The following is a 19,415-nucleotide window of genomic DNA, read 5'->3' as shown; positions in this document are numbered from 1 at the left end:
TATACACACATGTAAAAAAAATTATTTTGCTAAGGTTTGCATATGGTGGTGTGTTCTAAATGACAGTTTTCTTAAAATTATATCCTATTCTCCTATTCCTAAAATAAGAAATATCCCAATATATATTGTCTTGCTTACAGTATCGCAATATATCGCAACATATCGTATCGCAACCCCTGTATCGTGATACGTATTGTATCGCCAGATTCTTGCCGATTCACAGCCCTAATTCAAAGTGCAAATTATGCTGTCAAACAAGATAGATATCCGCAATATAAAGAATCGAATATAGACTGACGACGACATAGAAAAAATGAAATGATGATTAAAAAAAGTCAGAGAACTGTGGTGGGAAAGACAAGCAAAATAAAAGTTTGTGATTGTGCAACTTAACATGCAATGACACTATTGCAGACTGACTGGTTTTGACACTTCTTTCTAAATGTATGAAGCTTAGTTATCATTTGCTCTGTCAGTAATATGCACAAATATTTCCATTATTTGAAAATACATATATGCCTGAACCTGCACTCTTAAAAATAAAGGTTTCAAAAGGGGGTTTTCACACGGAAGAACCATTTTGGGTTCCTCAAAGAGCCTTTCAGTGAATTGTTTTTAAAAGAACCATTTTTTTCTTAGCATGAAGAGCATTTTAATAATCCAAAGAACCTTTTTCCATTATAAAGAACCTTTTGTACAATGGAAATGTTCAAACATCACTATTGTTTATTCAGATGATAATGCCCCTGGATCCCCATAATAATCAATATCTGTCTTCAGCCACAAGGCCTCCTGTTATATCTGAAAATAAATACACATAATAGTAAAGTGCACTTGCTAAACTTTAGGAAATACCATTACCCAGGGCTAAACCCGCAATGTCCTCAAATCTGAGATCCACCCTTGCTGGAAAAAAAAAAATCTAAATACATTATTAATGCTAACCACTTGTCCTGAGATACGTGCAAGGCCTTTAGATTCCCCAAACGACATTTTGTACCGCGGTACATTTGGCAACTCGTGCTTAACTTCCATTACGTAGGAAGCTTGAGATCTCCCACCTGTTCGGTCCATTCCAGAAAACCTTTTATCAACGTTAATAATTCATTAGTTATTGTTTACATTTGTATCCGCGCCTTATGCCTCCTCGTTTATTTAAATAGTTAACCGTAATTAAATAAGAAAGACGACTAAACAAACCTCCAGACAAGAGTTAGTGGGTGATCTTGGGGGATCGAGAACATCCGCGCTGGTGGAAAGCATTCCATCGGCTGCGCGGACACATCCTCCTCTCCCCTTGTCTCCATCTTCCCTGAAGGCACATAAACGTCCCATAAACCGCCAAGCCTCACCCAAGTTTTGACCCCACGTAAACGTGGCCTGCCGCAGGATTTATCCAGCCTGCAATCTGAATCGCATTTAAAGCCACAAGAGACAAAGCAGGGATTCCTTTTAACACACGCACTACGTGGCGCGAGTACAGGTTTGAAGAATCTTTTATCGCTGCGATCAAAATCACAGTCGAGCTAATGCCAACACGGGCTGAAAGATTTAAGACGAATAGTAAATCAGTGTGATAAAGGTTTGGGACTTCACTCGTAAGCCGTGGCCTTTATTGCTCACATGTACTGCGTCTGAGACACCTTGATACAATTAAAAAAAGAAAAAAACATCTACACGTAATAATTACGAATAATACAAATTTATCAATTATCAACTCCTGAGACAAAATACTTTTCCAAACAAACGGATTCCCTATGAAAAAATGCATACATTTCCACATATGCAAATTATACCAAAAAAGCAGCCTACTTAAATATAAGCCTACCAAACATATAATGAATACATTTCCGAAAGTCATTTGAGGCCTTTTTTTCTGAGGCTAAAAGTAGAAAAAAATGTGTTGTAAACATTTAGCAACTATGCAATTTTGTTTTAACATATTATTAATATTTAAAAACTCTTGTCTGCCAAATCAAAGTCAGTGTGGTGTAAGATTTTTTGACGACAAAGCCATAAAACAGAGAACATATCTAGAAAAACCACATAATTTGACCTTTTGATGAATGGGCAACAGTTCAGGTCAAGCAGTGTTACCTTTAAATATTTGCATTTGTAGCCTATATAGGCCTACATTCAATATTTTTTACCTTGAAATATATTTGAAAGGTTTATTTCAAAATGGCTGTACCAGCATGAATAATAATAACAATAAAAATATTTTCAAGAATATGAAGCAATGTGTTTAAAACTGCATTTATAAAAGATGTATCCTTTTTATCTAGGACATTATTTGCCACTGACCCTACTGTTTACTCTTCACTGTTAACTTGATCACCATTAATTGTCCTTTTCGCCGACTCAAAGCAAATATTGAAATATTCAAACTACTAAATTGGCGGCTGCAGAAGCACTACAAAACCTTTAAGGAAAAACATGAACTTATAGTTCATGACAGCATAAAACTAGGATAAATACAGTAAAACAGGAATATAGCCTAATTTGAATTAGACTTGAATGCGCACGATTGAACGAGTGCGCTGACTAGGCCGCGCGATGCAGCCCTGGCAAAGGACTGCATATATACTTTTAATTTTCTTTAGTATTATTAAATAAAAATACACACATAGGTCTATCCTTTGAAGAACATGTACCTCTTTAAAAAATAATAGCCTAGGCATACTGCTTGCATGCACTTTACAAACGCTTGCCGTTCGGGCCTACTTTACATTGGGGGGAAAAAAAGACCTAGAGCTTGTATTAGCTTTAAAAACAAAAACGTAATAAATAAGAAAATTATTCGCCACAAAACAAGAGCCGCCGACTATGCAAAATGAGAGAAGAGGAGATTTATTTTAGACACACCAGTAGACTGGATTCAGCGACAGTTTGGCGTGACCCAGTCTGCCGTGTGGGGAAAAAGAGAAAGGCCTATTTGCAGCCAAGAAATTGAAGCCAAGACCAAAATCGTCTAAATTAATAAAGAAATAAATTATTAAAAAAGAGGCAGCGTAAGTTTATACGCCTATAGGACATTAGCTATTGAGAATTCAATTAAGCTACTTATAACTTACCCCAAAGGAAAGTTATTTTAAAGACCTGTCGAATGTCTGCTACAGGAATATTTAACAGCCAGAAAGAGCGACTGCCACAAAACCGGGCCAAACTGCGCGAGGGAGGCTCTCCGAGATGGACGAGATTCCAGCCGCCGCAGCTCGACTCCTTCAAGCGGCGTGAAGCACAAACAAGCCCCTGCGCGCATATATGGCACACGACTGCAAATGCATTTTCAATTTACTTTTCATTTATTTATTAAAACACACGCATCTTTGAAGAACACAGTTGCTTCTTAAAAAATAATAGGCTACTCCTTGTGCAAAAAGGCTTCAAGTGTAGGCCGTCAGAGATAAAGGCTATATATATTGGCTATAAATTCCAAAACGTAGGCTACATTTGTGTTCAAATAGGCTACATGACTACTAACAGATTAAACACTGCTTAATATTTTTAAGCATTATAGCCTATACGTGGCCAACAATGAAAGCGAGTTAAGGCTTTTTGCCAAGTATATAGACAGTTTAAAAGAAAAAATGTCTTTCAAAGATTGGTGGCCGTAAATAAAGTCAGCCGTCAATTTGGCGTGAATTGCTCGGATTGAACCTCGGCCTGCAACAGCCTGCTGTCATTAAACTTTTTACGGGAATAATTTAATTGTAATCCTGAAAGTAGCCTACTTTTATAACTCCTATGTTGATATTCGTGATGTGTTGCACAAACAAGATCTTTATGCATAAAAATATCCTATAATAGGCCAGCCTGCGTATCATCGCTTCACATATAGGCTAATCAAGCTTCCAACATGCCTAAGATTATGAAGAAAAAAAAAGGTTCATAAATTATGAATGAATATGGATATATAATATTTTTTTAATAGCACATCTTAAATTGTATGTGCATATAATAGCCTATTGAATAACGTCAAAACCAAATGTCTCTCATATTAGAAATAAACGCGTTTTAACACATTTGTATTCTCCTCCGTCTATTTATCTACAATAAAATAAGCATACTAAACTACTACAGGAGAACAAAACACATCCCTGAAATGCACATGTAACATATTTTGGAAACATTTCTCACTCAGGACAGGCAGATCAATGTCACTTCGTGTCTCTGAACTCGGGTGCGGAGACATTCACGCACGGCAGCTGTTGGACACACCGTCGGGTCATCTCCTGAAACATCACAGCTTGGGAAAACAACTAGATGAATTTTTTTACCATAACGTTTTATAGTTTGACATCGAAAATTCGAGCCGTTTACTATGTCAGACGCGCTTCCTCTCAGGGCAAACCCATCTCCTTTTATATAAAATAGATTTGGGAGAAGCGCCATTTTCTCTTCGATCCCATGTGCAATGAAATGCACGAGAAGGGTTCCGAAACGATACCGCGCGCGAGCTGGAAGCTGGAAATAAACGCGCGGCCGAAATTAATGTTCTAAAAAGTGCAACGCATAACTTGCGATGCATTTATTAAGCAGCAACAGAGAAGAGAAGACAAGACACGGTAAAGGTTCTACAATGCAGCATCCGGACACACAGACACGACTGATTAATTAAATGAAGGCATTTTACCTGTGTCAGGCAGTATGGAGAGTACATAGTTATCTCAGAGGCGGGAAATGAATCGCGTTTTGAAGTTGAGTGGAAGTTCGCCGCGTTGCTATTGCTCGCCGTTCCCCCTTGCGCTTACTCCATGCTGCTCTCGCCGCTAACCCCGCCTCGAAGGCAGAAAGTGAAAGCTCAGACTTTAGGAAGAAAAAAAAACTTCACTCCTACTTGTTCTCCCCCTTCACCCTTTTCCTATTTAATAAAACAAAGTTTGGGAGTTTCTCATTCTCTACAATCTTGCAAAAGACCTACATTCATCTAGTGACGGAAAAGGTGAAATGCACAAAACTTGGGTTTATAACATCCATCCATAGCATTTAAGACCACAGTTTTTTGGAACTACTGGGATAAAGCATTGCCATAACTGCACACAAAGCATGCAATAAAATCATTTACTTCTGGCACATGTTAAAATTAATTACAGATCAATATTTCCAGGTCAGTTCCGAGTAGTATTTCCCCCTTATTTCAACTCCTAAAGCTACAGTCTTGTAAATGGAATAGAAATATAATTTTTTCAGATATTTTTCTAGTAAAGTTTGAGTAAATATGGTGTCAAATTCATAAAGTCATTAAGCCTTGGGAATCAGTGCAAATCCAAGCAAATATGCAAGGGTTGTTCCATGGCAGCAGGACTGACTGCATTCTTTGTCAGCATTCAGTTTGCAATACTTTTTTCCCCATACAACATTACTGCAATCTGTATTTCAATCAGTTAATGGAAGGTAAGTAAGCCCTCTCTCTTATTCTATGACTCATCTATAGGCCCCAGTCCTGCAACACAGTATTGCAGGGTGGTCTCCTAAATCCACATCTGTTTTGTGGCAAACCACAGCGCCCAGGCTGCCTAGCGGCACGCTCAACTGTGCTTATCTTGCACCTTCTCCAGCCGTGAAACTCTGCTGTGCCACTGCTGTCAAACTTTAAGAGGCAGATTAGCCTGCTCTTTTATTAGGACTGCTTTCTCATAGACCACTTAAGCCAACACCACAAAGGACACTTACCAATATGGCACAATTTAATCCAGGACTACAGGCTTAATCCAGCACAAAGCTTAATCTGGGAAAACAGACCATGGAGTGTTAGGTAACCAGTCTTTATATTTTCCATAATTTACAAGAAACTGAATTTTAATAGACTGAAAAAAAAAATGGTAACATCTAAATGAACTTATTCAGGTTAAAAATATTATTTAACAGTGCTGAAGCATATCAATGTATGCCAACAAAACATTTTTATGGGTTAAATCAGGCACAGATAATTCTTTAAGGTAACAATTGCAGATTACCACTTTTTGCAGATGCAATAAATATAGTTAGAGACCCACCAGTGTTGGGGGTAACGCATTACAAGAAACACATATGTCATCAGATTACTTTTTTCAAGTAACTGTAAAGTAATGCATTACTTTTAAATTAACAAGACAATATCGGAGTTACTTTTTTCAAATAAGTAATGCAAGTTACTTTGTTTTCCCATTTATTCACTGACACCTCTCCTGTCACTCCCTGAAACTGGGAGTAAGTGCAGAGGCAGAGACACTTCATTCAGCCTGAGGCTTATTAATTTCACATTTGGTGTGGAAGGGCCTTTACAGTTGCCAAAAATACAACTTTTATTTTATTATTTTGTTCTTAAAAATAAATAAGCAAGCCCAGCTCAGGTGACAAAAAGTAACACAGTTAGTTACGTTTTTATGGAGTAACACAATATTGTAATGCATTACTTTTAAAAGTAACTTTCCACAACACTGGAGACAACCCACGAACCTATGATTTTCCATGATCCTCCTGATCGATCACTATAGTGGAGGACAGACCCAACAATACAGCCAATATACAACAACAACATGAGTAAAAACACTGACATTAAGAGTTAAGAGCGAGGTCAGAGAAAAGGCACACAGGTTCGGCATTACCACATTGAAAGGCACAAATCCAAAACCACAGTCTTCGTGCTTCACACACACATATCTCGCAGCCATTACTCCACAAAATAGCATGAGGTGAATGAAAAAAACAATTCTGCTTTCAGCGCACACATACAAATACATACATGCAAGCACACGCGCACACACACCCAGTTCTTTGTTAAGCAGACCCACAGTCGAGTTGCGGTTGCAGCAGCTAAGGCTTCCATTAAAACTCACATAAGAGAACCATATGCGAGAGATATAGTTGGTGTATGTGGTTTTAACCCAACACAAACACACACACTTTGCTTTTTACCATTCCTTTGTGGCTGGCAGTTAAATAATCCTGATGATATTTTATGTAGATAATTCCTGCAGCTGCTTCTCCACATAAACTCTGCATTCCTCTCAACACTAACCACCGTCTTACCATATGAACATATAAATGCAGCATACAAGATTATTAACGGCCGCTGAGATTTATGATGCACATGTACACACTCTTCTCTCAAAAAAAGCTTTACTACACAGGATACGCAATGGAAAATTAATCAAAAGCATTATAGATTATATCTCTGCTCTATCAGAGTTTGATAGTTTGCTTAACCGATTCCAGCTCATCTTATCTCAATCTGAAGTCCAACTCAGTCTAGCCTGAAAGCAGATTAATTACGTCAGCCATGAGAAAGGAAATCAAAGTTCAGTTTGTCATGTTACACTCAGAAAAATAAAGAAACAAATAATACGATCAACAATAACACGGACAGAAAGAGGAAAAAGGCTTGTACCCTGTAGGATTCAGGCACTAGGAAACACTCTGAGATGCCTGGACCTCGATGGGGACCTTCATGCACCAGATACGATTCTGTGGCCTGTAATCCAACACAAAACAGATAGAGCAAATTTAGTCATAGGGTCATACAAAGAATAACTTCTTGTCAAATAAATCTTACAAAGAGCTACATCACAAAGCCTGAAACATAAGACTTTAGTGGAACATACCTCAGTCAATCACATGGTCTCTAACTCTTTTTGTTTCTCCATGTTCTATTTGTGTTCAGTGCGTGAATAAACCAGTATGTCATGTTTGTATGTCAAGTAGACAGTCTAACAGACAGCACATAGGCGGAGCGTTCATAAAGCTGCATGGTCTGGTCACATGCATGATGTGCATATATGTTCTGTATATACTGTAGGCTTGGATTTGGATACTCCAATAACTGCTGGTTTAGAATCAGTTTCCCCATCCCAGCTCCAAACTTTCATTTTTTTTTTTTTTTTGGAAAGAAGAAAACACTGACTCTAGATCAGTGGCTACAGGCAACTCTATCCTTTGCTGAATGTACAATGAAAAAATGTTTGTGTATAGGATTTACTTTGAAACAATTTTCACTCATAAATTGCTAGTAAATTTCACAAATAAATGGCAAGTAACATATTGAATTAAATGAGATTAAATGTTTTTTAGTTTAAGTTATACTTTATTGTCCTTTACAGGAAATGTGTCTTGGAGTTGTACAGTAGTACAGTAGTACTACTGCAGTAGTAAGCTGCAGTAGTACACAACAACCATACAATAACAACAACAACATTATTAAGAGAAAAAAATTAATTTACTGTAAATGCAAGAAACGATTTAGAGTGGTGCACTGCACACCTACACCTCCATTAAAAAGAAGAGAAAAGCAAAAGGAACCATTTGAAAGAGTAAAACTCAAAATTTCACAAACCACACCAGGTATTCAACCAGGATCTCATTAAACAACCATCCAACATCTACACACACACTAATAATATTCAAATATGAACAATAAACTTTAACCACAAATACACGTTTGTGTGCATAAATACATTTCAACATCCATTCCAGCACATACGCGCGCACACAGTTTGCTCATAATAAGTCCCAGGCATTGGCACTAGGCTCAGGCAGTGGTGAATAACAAAGCCTATTCATATCCACCCAATGAAACGTTAGCTTTCCCAATTTTCCCTCACTTTTATAGGGTCTTAGCTACAGCGCGCTAAAATCTCATTCAAGCAGGGAACGATTGCTGATTGGCTTTATTAGAACATAAACATGCATTTTCATAATTAAAGAGAACAATTAAAAAGCACACGTTACTCAGACAAGTTCACGGCTCTCGCTGTTCTGAGAAATTTGGTGAAAACAGAAGAGCTAAAGAGTGAAAGCCATGGGAAGGCAAATAGCAGTAAGCAGAAGAGTCCTTCACTGATGTTTTGTGAAGCTCTCCAGCTCTTTTTAAAAAACCTGACTGTCATTTAAAGAACATTAACCAAAAGCCTAGCAAAAAGTGACGCATTTGGAAGGTTTAAAGCACTTGCACAAATGTCAAAATCCCTGACAAACTCTGAATGCTCTCGGTTGGATTTCTTTATACGGATTTGAGGTATTGATTGACTCAAGTGTTTACTTTTGTTTAGTTTCACGGTATTGATTACTCTCATGTTCCAGGAAATCAGCTAACCAGATTTCACCATGCGCTCTTTCCGATGGCTCCCATCGCTCTGAACCGAAGCAGAAAATGGAAAACCTTCCACTGACTCATTCGATTTTTCTTAATTTAATTGACTCGATTCTCAACCCCTAAGATAAACCAGAAAATTAAAGCCGTCAGCGAGGCCAGGCCGCACAATCCAGCTGAACAAACTCAACTCGACCGTATTTTGCAGTGCTGAGATCATCCATTCATTTGTCTTGTCCACAGATGGAGAACAGAAGTCTAGTTGGCGCCTGGAGGAACTCTGAATTTCACTATTATCCTTATTTCGAAAGGAGGAACCTTCAGCCTCGTCTTCGCCTCCAAAACCTCCTATTTTTCTGTAGTGAGCTATTAATTATATATGGGCTGTATGCATATGGAGCATATGCAGGGTCCATATGGCCAGCCCTCAGCCAGAATCTCAAGCCTCTTCTTAATTAACATTTTAGAGGCGAAACGCACAGAGAAAAGAGGGACATTTCAAAGCAGCTCTGGGAGCCTCTGACCTAATTGGAGTCAATGGAGATGTATGTAAATGTGTTAATTACGACAAGTTTCCTCGCTCTCACCGATAAATAGAGCTCTTTGTTTAAAATGTTTAATTGGTGGGAATAACGGAATCAAATGAGGGGGTTCCTCCATAGGTCCTTATGGGGGAAGAGAGAGAGAGAAAGAGAGAGAGGTGTATATGGGTTGGAGGCATATGGCAATACGTTTGTGGTTTAGTGGAATGCTTAAGTGGTTAAATTCCTGAAATCTGAAGTTTCTCTCTCTCTCTCTCACACACACACACACACACAGAGAGAGACACTGGTCTGGAGTTTAAGAGTGAAGTGTATAATTTCAGCGCAAAAAGGACTGCAAAATTGATGACTGTTTCAAACCACATTCAAACCCTCATCGACTATTGTTCGGACAAACTGGTGGTCCCGGACCCAAACTCATGTCATTGGTTGAGCCAATGTTATTTGAAAAATAACATAAGAAAATTTGAGGGTTAATATCCATGGTAAACTGGTTAATGCGTTGCTATGCAGTTGGGTGGTCACTTAAAGGGATAGTTCACTCAAAATTGAAATGTGCTCATCATTTAATCAGTCTCAAGTTATTTCAAACCTGTAAACAACATTAGATCTCACTGACTTCCACTGTATTGACAAAAAAGGCTTTTTTTATATCCTTTTAATTTTTGGGTGAACTATCCCTTTAAGCTGTTTGCTGCAAATGGCTCTTGGCCCCTACACTCTAAAAATGTTTTGGCTGAACAAAAAACATTGATGCAACAGGTAACTTTTTTTTTTTTTGTTCGAATAAAATTATGTTTAACCAACAAACTACAATGAGATAACTGGCAATTTAAACACAAATTTGTGTACTACTTAAAATGTTTTAAATATAATTATTAAAAGTAAAACTAATTTCAACATAATCCACTGACAAATTTCAAAGTTATTAAAACAATTTAATTAACTCTTCCCCCGCCATTGGCAAGTTATCTCGTCGTTTAGAAGAAAACGCTTCCCCGCCAAAGACGAGTTTTTACGGCTTTTCGTGTTTTCACTGTTATACACTCGGGGGCGCTATTACACATCTTCTGAACGAGTACAAAACCTCCCGAACAAAAACACACGTGAACAGGACGCAGAAACAAGTGATCTCTTATGTAAACAGATGCATATGAAAAATAATGCGATCATCAGCAACAGACAGCATATAAATGAAAACTGCATAATGTTACGGAGTAAAATGTTGATCCAGGAAGTGGTATATGTCTGTGCACGTTTTGGAGGTATTGATGGAAGCGATTTATTGGATTTATACTTTGATAATCGTACTGAATATTATCCAGATGTAGTTTTTGATAAAAATGTGATTTTCTCATCTTTTTGCTCAAAATTATGCATTTTTATGAAACCTACCTATATTCAAGTGTTGATAAAAATAGAATGCTTTAAGCTAGAATAAAACTGATAAAATAAAATAAAAATTGTTGTTTAAAAGTAGAGGCTCTGATCTTTATTTTGGTGTATTGCATATTCAAATATTCATACAGCAAAATATACTGGAGGCCATCAAATTTTAGTGAAAATCATCAAAATCGCTGGCGGTGGCTGGCAACTTTTTTCAAAAATGCTGGCGGGGAAAGAGTTAATTCACATCAATTAAAAAAAAAAAATTTACACAAAAAATTTTAATTACACACATGCAATGATCAACATTGTGTAAACAGAGCTCATCAAAATAATTCCAACTTCCAAGGTTTAATTAAATCAATATTAGAATCTTTAACTTGCAACCATGCATTTATAAGAGGTTTCCTGAATTTGTTTTTAGAGTGTAGATATAGCCTGGGCCCCACAAGTTTATAATTTATTTTCAACCCGTTTTAAGGCCTTTTAGAACCTCTTAGAAAATTAACAGCACATTGTTCCCCAACAAACCGAAATTACGCACCAACATTTAATACTTAGGGTTAGCAGTTTTGAAAATTCCCAAAATATGAGCAATAGTAATAGCACTTCTAGCCTTTTCTTATCAAAAAACCTCTTTCACACAATTTCAAAAAACAAAAACTCAGTAATTCACACACACAGCATTGCAATTATTTGTTCACTCCAACACAGAGACTACATATGTATCTGCTAACTTTACACAGAACATTCCCACTCACAACACACACACCTGGCAGTCCTCCACACATTCAAAAACCAGCTGGCCGGAGAACAATCAGCACAGGTCCCACTGATTTCCCCTTTTTTCACTCCTTTTTCTTTGTCTCCAAACGACACAGCAATTACTATTAGCACCATTGTTTTTTATCATTATGATTTACTAGCTGGCAATACAGAGCCAAATCAGCATATAAACCTGTCCTCTATGGCAACCGCATCAAAGAGAGACAGAGAGAGTAAAAAAAAGAGGAGAAAGGAGGAATGAGAGAACGAGTGCTATATAAAAGGATGAAGCGTCCTTTCTCTGTGTGTCTGCCAGTAGCACCTCGGGGAGAACTGTTGGAAAATTTTGATTTTTCACACCAGCATCTCGGAGGCAATAGCAGAAGGAGAAAAAGAGAGATGGAGAGACAGACCGATAGAGAGAATCTGGAATGAACGAGAGGCTATTAATTATTAAAGCTGTTTGGGGTTTTGACATGAGTTTTCTGGCTCACGCCAAACCCGTTTGCACCCGGCACCTCTAATCTCCACTTTCACAGCTTGTCTTCTCCGTAACGTGCTTGTAAGGGCCTCTACGGGTGCTCCAGGTGCATCTATACATGCATGCATGCATTCGCTAGGAGTTTATAAGTGCATACGCATGAGCATTTGTGTGTGCAGGTGTGCAGTGGTGTTGCGGTGCTCGTTTGCACATGTTCATCACTGTTAATGGGCTGAATAAAAGTGAGTAGGTGGCTTTGCATTACGGCATCTCATGTGCCAACACAGATGCCACAAACACAAAAAGTCCTCCCATAAGAAGTTTACACCCAGAAACAAGTTCATGCAGCCGTCCACCAATCACCGCAGGGCACTGCATCCATGGCAACCCTGGCATCGTGACAACCAGTCAATCTAGAAAAAACGGTTCTGGAATTCACAGCCTGAGCCGAGTTCTCCATAACTAAGTCCATGAGTTCAGCGAGCAGGTTTGCGAGATGCTAATTTGACCGAGTTCAGCGTGTGAGAATTCACTTCACACCGTCCAGACGCTTTAATCTGACTCAAGTGCTTGACCTCGCTCGTGGAGAATTAGTTTGCATTTCTTTTATTACGTAGGTCTCACAGGTGTGCTTGGCTGAAGAGGATGTTCATCACTTTGAAAAGATTAGTCATGATGTAAAAATGCTCGCTGCAGGCAAATGTGGCGTTTCATATTCAGATCCAGCCCCTTCAACCTGCAAAGGCCTGTCAATCTCACGTTTAAGGTCTGATTAAAGTACAAAATTCTCCATCTGAACACAGCCTGATGTGCTTGCTGTGCAAATATTTATTCAGACAAAATTACTAGAGCATGTAAATCCTAAACTAACACATAACTGGAAGTGAAGTTGCTCCTCTGAACACATTTCAGGTTCTATCACACACCTGTGTAAATCTAACACTGTAGGTATAGAGAAATCGATCACAAGTATTGATTTGATATAGTTTCAACTGGCTCATTATATATAATGCTGTACTTTTTTTTCCAAAACTGCCTCTTGTGCTGAAAAATCCCTGACTGAATATCTTTTAAGATAACCTACCCTGGCTCAAAAGATCAGCCTGATAGGTATTTCAGACATGACAAGATGTGCTGGCAGCTTTCATCACATTACAATGATATTACATCTCAGCAGTTGTCTTCTGGCTGATGTTTTAGTTGTTTACTTATTTATCTTTTAATTTACAAATGACATTTAAACTACTGGTAGGCTATCTTAAGCAGGTACATCACAACACTGGCCTATACATGCTAAACCCCTGAATAAAACCTCTAATAAGAGAACCTTCAACAATCTATATGAAATAGTCTTGCAAACTTATATTAATAAAAAAAATTAAATTAAAAATCCATTCTGCTACAGATAGTTTTACGTCTCTTTAAAATCAATTTAATTAGGCTTCAGTTTAGATGTTGCTTTTGGAGAGATAATGCCATCTGAATAAATATTAACATTCAAGTACAACCTAAAATTACCCTAAAACTAAAAAAAATAAAATAAATTACAATCAAGTCTCATGACATTAAAAAATTGAATTACCTGTTACATTAATTTAGATGAGACTATCTTATAGACTAATTGTTTTGTATCTTGAGGAATCATAATCATCATTATTATTAATAATAATTACATTATTATTATTATTATTATATTCCCTGCTAGACACAGAAAAACAAAATTAAATGTTTTTGGTATTTCACAGCATTTTCCAAACAGCTACACAACAATGGTATTATAAAAGCTATTAACTGCGTGTTGTAAGAGAGGTGAAAGTACATGCTATTTTTATATTTGAGCGACGAGTTGTTTTGTGCTTTTTCAATTTCTTAAATAGCTCTGCTTTGATGTTTGAAATCTGTTGGCTTCGATTTCTGCAAACAGTGGGAAAGATATTGATTCTCACAGCACGTACCATTGTAGTTGAGGGGAATTTGCCAGCACTCCTCAAAGACCCATTTTTCTTTAAACCTTCAGCGTCCAAAAAAAGAGGAGAGGGAGCGGGTGCACCAGTCGGTTTCTTCGGTGATACCGGAAGCGAAAAAAGAACTCAAGTTTCCCAGAGCTCGTTCCGTCTGTAAAAGTAAAGCTCTCTCCGCCACTTTACGGAACGATGGATTATCGCCGTCCCCGGGCTCTGTTCGTATAATGTAGCCTAAACTGTTCAGTTTAAAATATATTTCTCCTGCTGTCATCGGCCGAACGATGGAGCCTCGCTGTCGGCACCGACCGGGGAATTCACAAGCTCGGTTGAAATTCTCCGCGAGCGCCGGTGTTCGCAGAACTGCTTGTACGAAGACGTTCTGCGTGACAGTGAGTGATTTTCTTCGTCTTTATGTCCTGAAGTCAGTTCCTGTTCGCCTTGACTGCATCTCCCTCTTTCGATACTCCGACTGTCCGCACCATAACGGGACCCCCGCTGTTCCCGGACAGAAGAACGCGAGAGGCGTCCACAAATGCCGTTGCAGTCAGGCACCAATACGAGTAGTGCACATTGCGACAGTCTAATCCGTAGACGCACCGAAGGGATCTTATGCCTGTTGGCTAAAGCTTACTGAGGCTGCATTTAAAGCACGGGAGAATAAACGTCCCTTCCGCGTGAGTAAATATCGGTTCAGTCGACCCGAAGCTGCACCGGGGTAGCGGGTCGGGGAGGCGTCGAGCTGGTAAATTATTGATCAATGTAGCAACTGGCAGCGTGTGGCGCTCCGCGGCCGGCCGGTGTGGCAGCTGCAGCTTTGGGGCATTAGTAGGGTTGTGGGAAAATCATGGACGGCGCGGATTACTGAACACCGAGCCAGACTGTACACACAGGGATAGACGGGTAAAAAAAAGTAAACAGAACACGACCAAAAGTGCTGGAAGTACAGAAATACCAGAGTTCTTGCTTGCCCTCTCTAGTCTACTGATGATCAGTACGCGAATTATTCGTGGGGAGGGGGGGGTCATTTTAGGACGACTTTCTGTCAGTAATTTTCTGGGCGCAATCGGCAACCCAAATTGTCTTTTGGCGCCCCTAGCGCAGTTGTCTAACTCTCAACTATCTTTAAGACATTTTAAACAAACAGGGTAGACTTTTGTGAAGTGTAAGTATGTAAATGAATGTAAATTAACAACGTGATAATGACAGCTTTTGTTTGTTATGTAGATGTACGATCCGCTGTAGCGATCGATCAGCTGTTGATGTTACCTCCTCACGCGAAGTTATTTTTTTTCGCATTAGTAGGCTATGCATTGAGCGTACAATGACTAAATTGTACGATAACTTTTTGGTTAATGATTGGTTTTGGTTAATGGACCGTTGTTTTCAAACGCTGTTGAAACTTACACACTTTTGTGAAAATACTTAGCCTACTTTAAGACGACCATTCTTTTTCGCGAAATTTAAAAGGCAGAAAAGACAGGGGAAAGTTTCAGTTCTCGTTACAGCGAGTAGCCTACAAGTGGATAGGCTGTATCATGAGGCATGGTCCCGTTCAGCCGGTGTTCCGTTGAGTGCCGGTGTCTCATGCCACCCATCAGATTCTGTTACTTCTGAAACGCCACAAACAAGCACCAAGAGCTCATCAATAAAATAATAAAGTGCATCATCATAACCTTCCAATAGGAAACCGTCCAACAGGTGCAGCATCAGATTACCGCTTATTTTAAATAAAATGGTGTTGCTTACATTTATTTATTTTTCTCAGAAAGGGTTTCATAAGTTTAGCCCTAATGGTCCAAAGTAGACCTGTTAGGCTATAATGTGACTATTTCCTTTGGACTTGTGCTTAAAACAGTAGAGTTAGAGTTAGCCACAGAGGCAGATATATGAGATATGCTTATAATTGTCATTGAAATATAGGCTACATGAACATTGATAGAAACTGAGATCTAGATGAACACATTTTGAACAGTTAGTCTGTTCACAGCAGTGTAATTTCACAAAGCGCAGTTTCCAGCGCACGAAAAGTCTTCTGCTCTTACGTGACCTTGGGCAGATTTAAGGAAACCCTGTACCGGATATGAGCGATATTGTGCATTACATTATTAATTCAGTTTACAAATTAATTATAAAATACTACTGTGGATTTCTAAATAATTTCTAAATAAAAAACAGACAAAATGTAGCCTAGTAGGCCTACGACTCTGAAAAATCTTCACTTACAATTTAAATAAAAACAGCAGGGTTTTTTGACGTTGTATTGTTGTAAATTGTCTTTTTAAACGTTTTTAATAAAATTAGTAAGAAATGAGTGATCGATAGAGACACGGATTTTAGATAAACAATGCTTCATCTTCCATGACAAGCAGTTAAGATGTTTAAGAAATTGTATTTATTTTTTTACATTTGATATTTTTGTGTAGATTAAGACATTACATTTTTCACATTAAATAGAAAAAGCTATATGTTGATAAATAATGATTAATAAATAACAGGTTGAAAAATGTAGTTCTTGTTATTTTGCCAATTAAAGATATAGGCTATATCTTATGCTAATATATGCTCATATGGCATAATAAATAAAACAATATTAATAAAGTTCTTAAAATATTTAAAAACCCGTCTCATTACTTTATTGATGATATATTTAATTTTCCTTTTTTACCCACTACCAGATTATGCTTTAAATTAAACTAAACTGATAATTTATCAAAATAAAAATTATTTAGCATTTCATAATATTTCATCCAAATTGCCACTGCTCTCATTGTGCAGTATGAAATGACAAACAAAATGTCTTTGTAAAACAAGGGGAAAAAAACTTTCGCATTAATTTAGCACTAATAAGGCATATTATAATAACTAATAAGGCTAATATATAACTAATAAGACTATTAACTAATAATTACTAATAAGGCGTAGCCTATTATTTATTTTACTGTTTTATCCCCCGTTATTGGCCAACATTGATTTCGTTTATTAAGTATAGCCTAAGTAGCCTACTGTGTTTTAAAACATTTCTGAAGCGCTTTAACGAATTTTCAAAGCTGATCAACCTTTCAATGAATTTTAATTAAGCATAATTTGAACAAAACTAAAACTAAAACTTCGTTTTGCAAAATGGATCACATGATTTTTAGAAACATAGGCCTAATTATAATAAAAAATTCTAAAACAAATTCCTATTCTGTGCAGCTTGAATTTCTCACTTTAAATATTGTAGCCTATAGCCTAATAGATATGGAATACGTTTATACAAAATAATGCTATAGCAGTGACTTGATGTTGCATTTCTATTGATAATTAGAAAGAACGATTTAATCACCAGAATAAATCCAATAGCCTAGAATTGTATGTATTTTAAATGTATTTTAAAAAGTTTATACCAAAGGACAATGACTTAAATTTCGTGGCAAATTATTATTATTAATGCAGGGAATTGAGTGAATTATGACTAAAAATAAAAGAAAGCGTTTTTAACAAAACGTTTTTTTTTTAATGTAATCCTGCATTTATGGGTAGGCTATTTCATTATCTCAAAATTCTCTGCATTTAGTAGATACAACTTCAGACATTCTAACATATAATGCAGGGAATTGAGTGAATTATGACTAAAAATAAAAGAAAGCGTTTTTAACAAAACGTTTTTTTTTTTAATGTAATCTTGCATTTATGGGTAGGCTATTTCATATCTCAAAATTCTCTGCATTTAGTAGATACAACTTCAGACATTCTAACATAAAATGGCTCAAATACAAAATGAAAGTGAATCTTTTTGAACATTCTCTTATACAGGCCAATATTATTTTGTCGTTTTTTAACTGTGTTGGGGATTTAAATGAGGAATAGCCTATAAGTCTAAATATTTTGACGCCTACAGAGAAAGTATAAAATGGACAAGCACTGCTACCGAGAAGATAATACATCCTCGGTTTTGGTCATCAAAAGGTTTGTAATCGATTTCTGTGGAACTGTTAAATGCCCGGTGTGAGTTTATTGCAATGAGTGGCCGACGACCGTCTGACGGAGCTGAAAACAAGAGCTTCTCACTGCAACTTCTGTGAGAAACCTTCTCCATTGGCTCTATTTCACACGGAACAATTAGAACCAACAATAAACTTCGTTTTTTAACGATCGAATAATGCGTTCCAGGTCGAGTTTGGAGCGAATCGAGCTCGCCGTTAATTGCGCTCGCACAGCGCGAGCGAGAGTAAGACCGGTGCGGGTTCAGCATCACTGAAATGACGGCTCAAGTTAATGAGAGTCTAGCGCTGCCCTACTCACCACAGGACCTCTTAATGTGACCGCAATGCAGCGTCGGCTGAGTCATGCTGTTTTAATACCTGGCACAAGACAAGACATCAGCTGTAATAAACTACAGTTGAAAGCACTCTCAGTGCAGCGCAGGCTGCTGCAGAAACCTGTACTCCTGACCTGAAGCGACCATGAACCGTATTTATATGTAGGGTCACAAAAATGTTGGTGTGCTCAGATATGAAATATTTTAACTACACTGTGAAAAAAGGCAGTTACTAAATGTAATTACTAAGTACGTGTCATTAAATTGTTACATTAAACTATTAAAATTTGTTATTATGACCACATGACGACTGAAGGTTATCATCAATAATAATAATAAAATAATAATAATAATTACTGTCTACACTAAATACCATAATTGTAACTGTAAAATAATGCTATAGATATTACCTAAACAACACAAAATGAAACATAAACAATCCAATAAATAAATAAAGATAAAAAATAATATGATGGTTCATATATACAGAGATTTCTGTGAATGGCCTTTTCCTCAAACTAGAAGACAAATAATTTTTGTTTACAGAATGTATGTCAAATAATAATAATGATGATGATGATCAAATTCAGAGAACAGATCATGAAAACATAAAAAAGAATAGTACAATAAAAACTAATTACAACTGGGTAGCAGTTTTCCTAATGATTTTTTTTGTTTTTCCGAATAAATTTACATTTATTACAAAAATAATAATTACTACCCTTTTTTATGATTTAATTATAAACTAGAAGTAAAATCATTTAAAATTAGTACTATTTTGCAATAAACTTTAAACTCATCAACACTCAATTTCACATACAGTATGGTCACAAATAAGACAGGAGGAATAATTGCTTAAAAATTTATTTTCTGCTCACACACACACAAAAAAAACAAAAAAAAATCG

The 19,415-nt window shown here is 37.1% G+C and overlaps 1 protein-coding gene across 13 annotated transcripts in view; it reads right to left on the bottom strand.

Annotated features, from left to right (window-relative positions):
* Positions 1-15,196, bottom strand: part of LOC107757045 (nuclear factor 1 X-type-like) — a 94,140-nt gene extending 78,944 nt beyond the window's left edge. For 4 of the 13 annotated variants that reach the window (XM_016574401.1, XM_016574408.1, XM_016574403.1 and 1 more), the window contains exons 1-2: positions 14,200-15,194; positions 7,373-7,456 (exon numbers count right to left, since the gene is read on the bottom strand). In XM_016574401.1, coding sequence (XP_016429887.1) covers positions 7,373-7,456; positions 14,200-14,202 — 87 coding nt within the window. In that variant the 5' untranslated portion in view covers positions 14,203-15,194. Of the gene's footprint in view, positions 1-4,636; positions 4,781-7,372; positions 7,457-14,199 lie in introns of those variants that run through there. The other 9 variants (XM_016574407.1, XM_016574414.1, XM_016574411.1 and 6 more) reach the window with 4 other exon arrangements.
* Positions 15,197-19,415: the final 4,219 nt, after the last annotated feature.

The sequence above is a fragment of the Sinocyclocheilus rhinocerous genome, unplaced genomic scaffold (genome assembly GCF_001515625.1).
Source record: "Sinocyclocheilus rhinocerous isolate Xijiao unplaced genomic scaffold, SAMN03320098_v1.1 scaffold953, whole genome shotgun sequence".
Classification (NCBI taxonomy): Eukaryota; Metazoa; Chordata; class Actinopteri; order Cypriniformes; family Cyprinidae; genus Sinocyclocheilus; species Sinocyclocheilus rhinocerous.
Note: the sequence above shows the minus strand (reverse complement) of the source record. Positions and strands in the feature narration are given on the sequence as shown.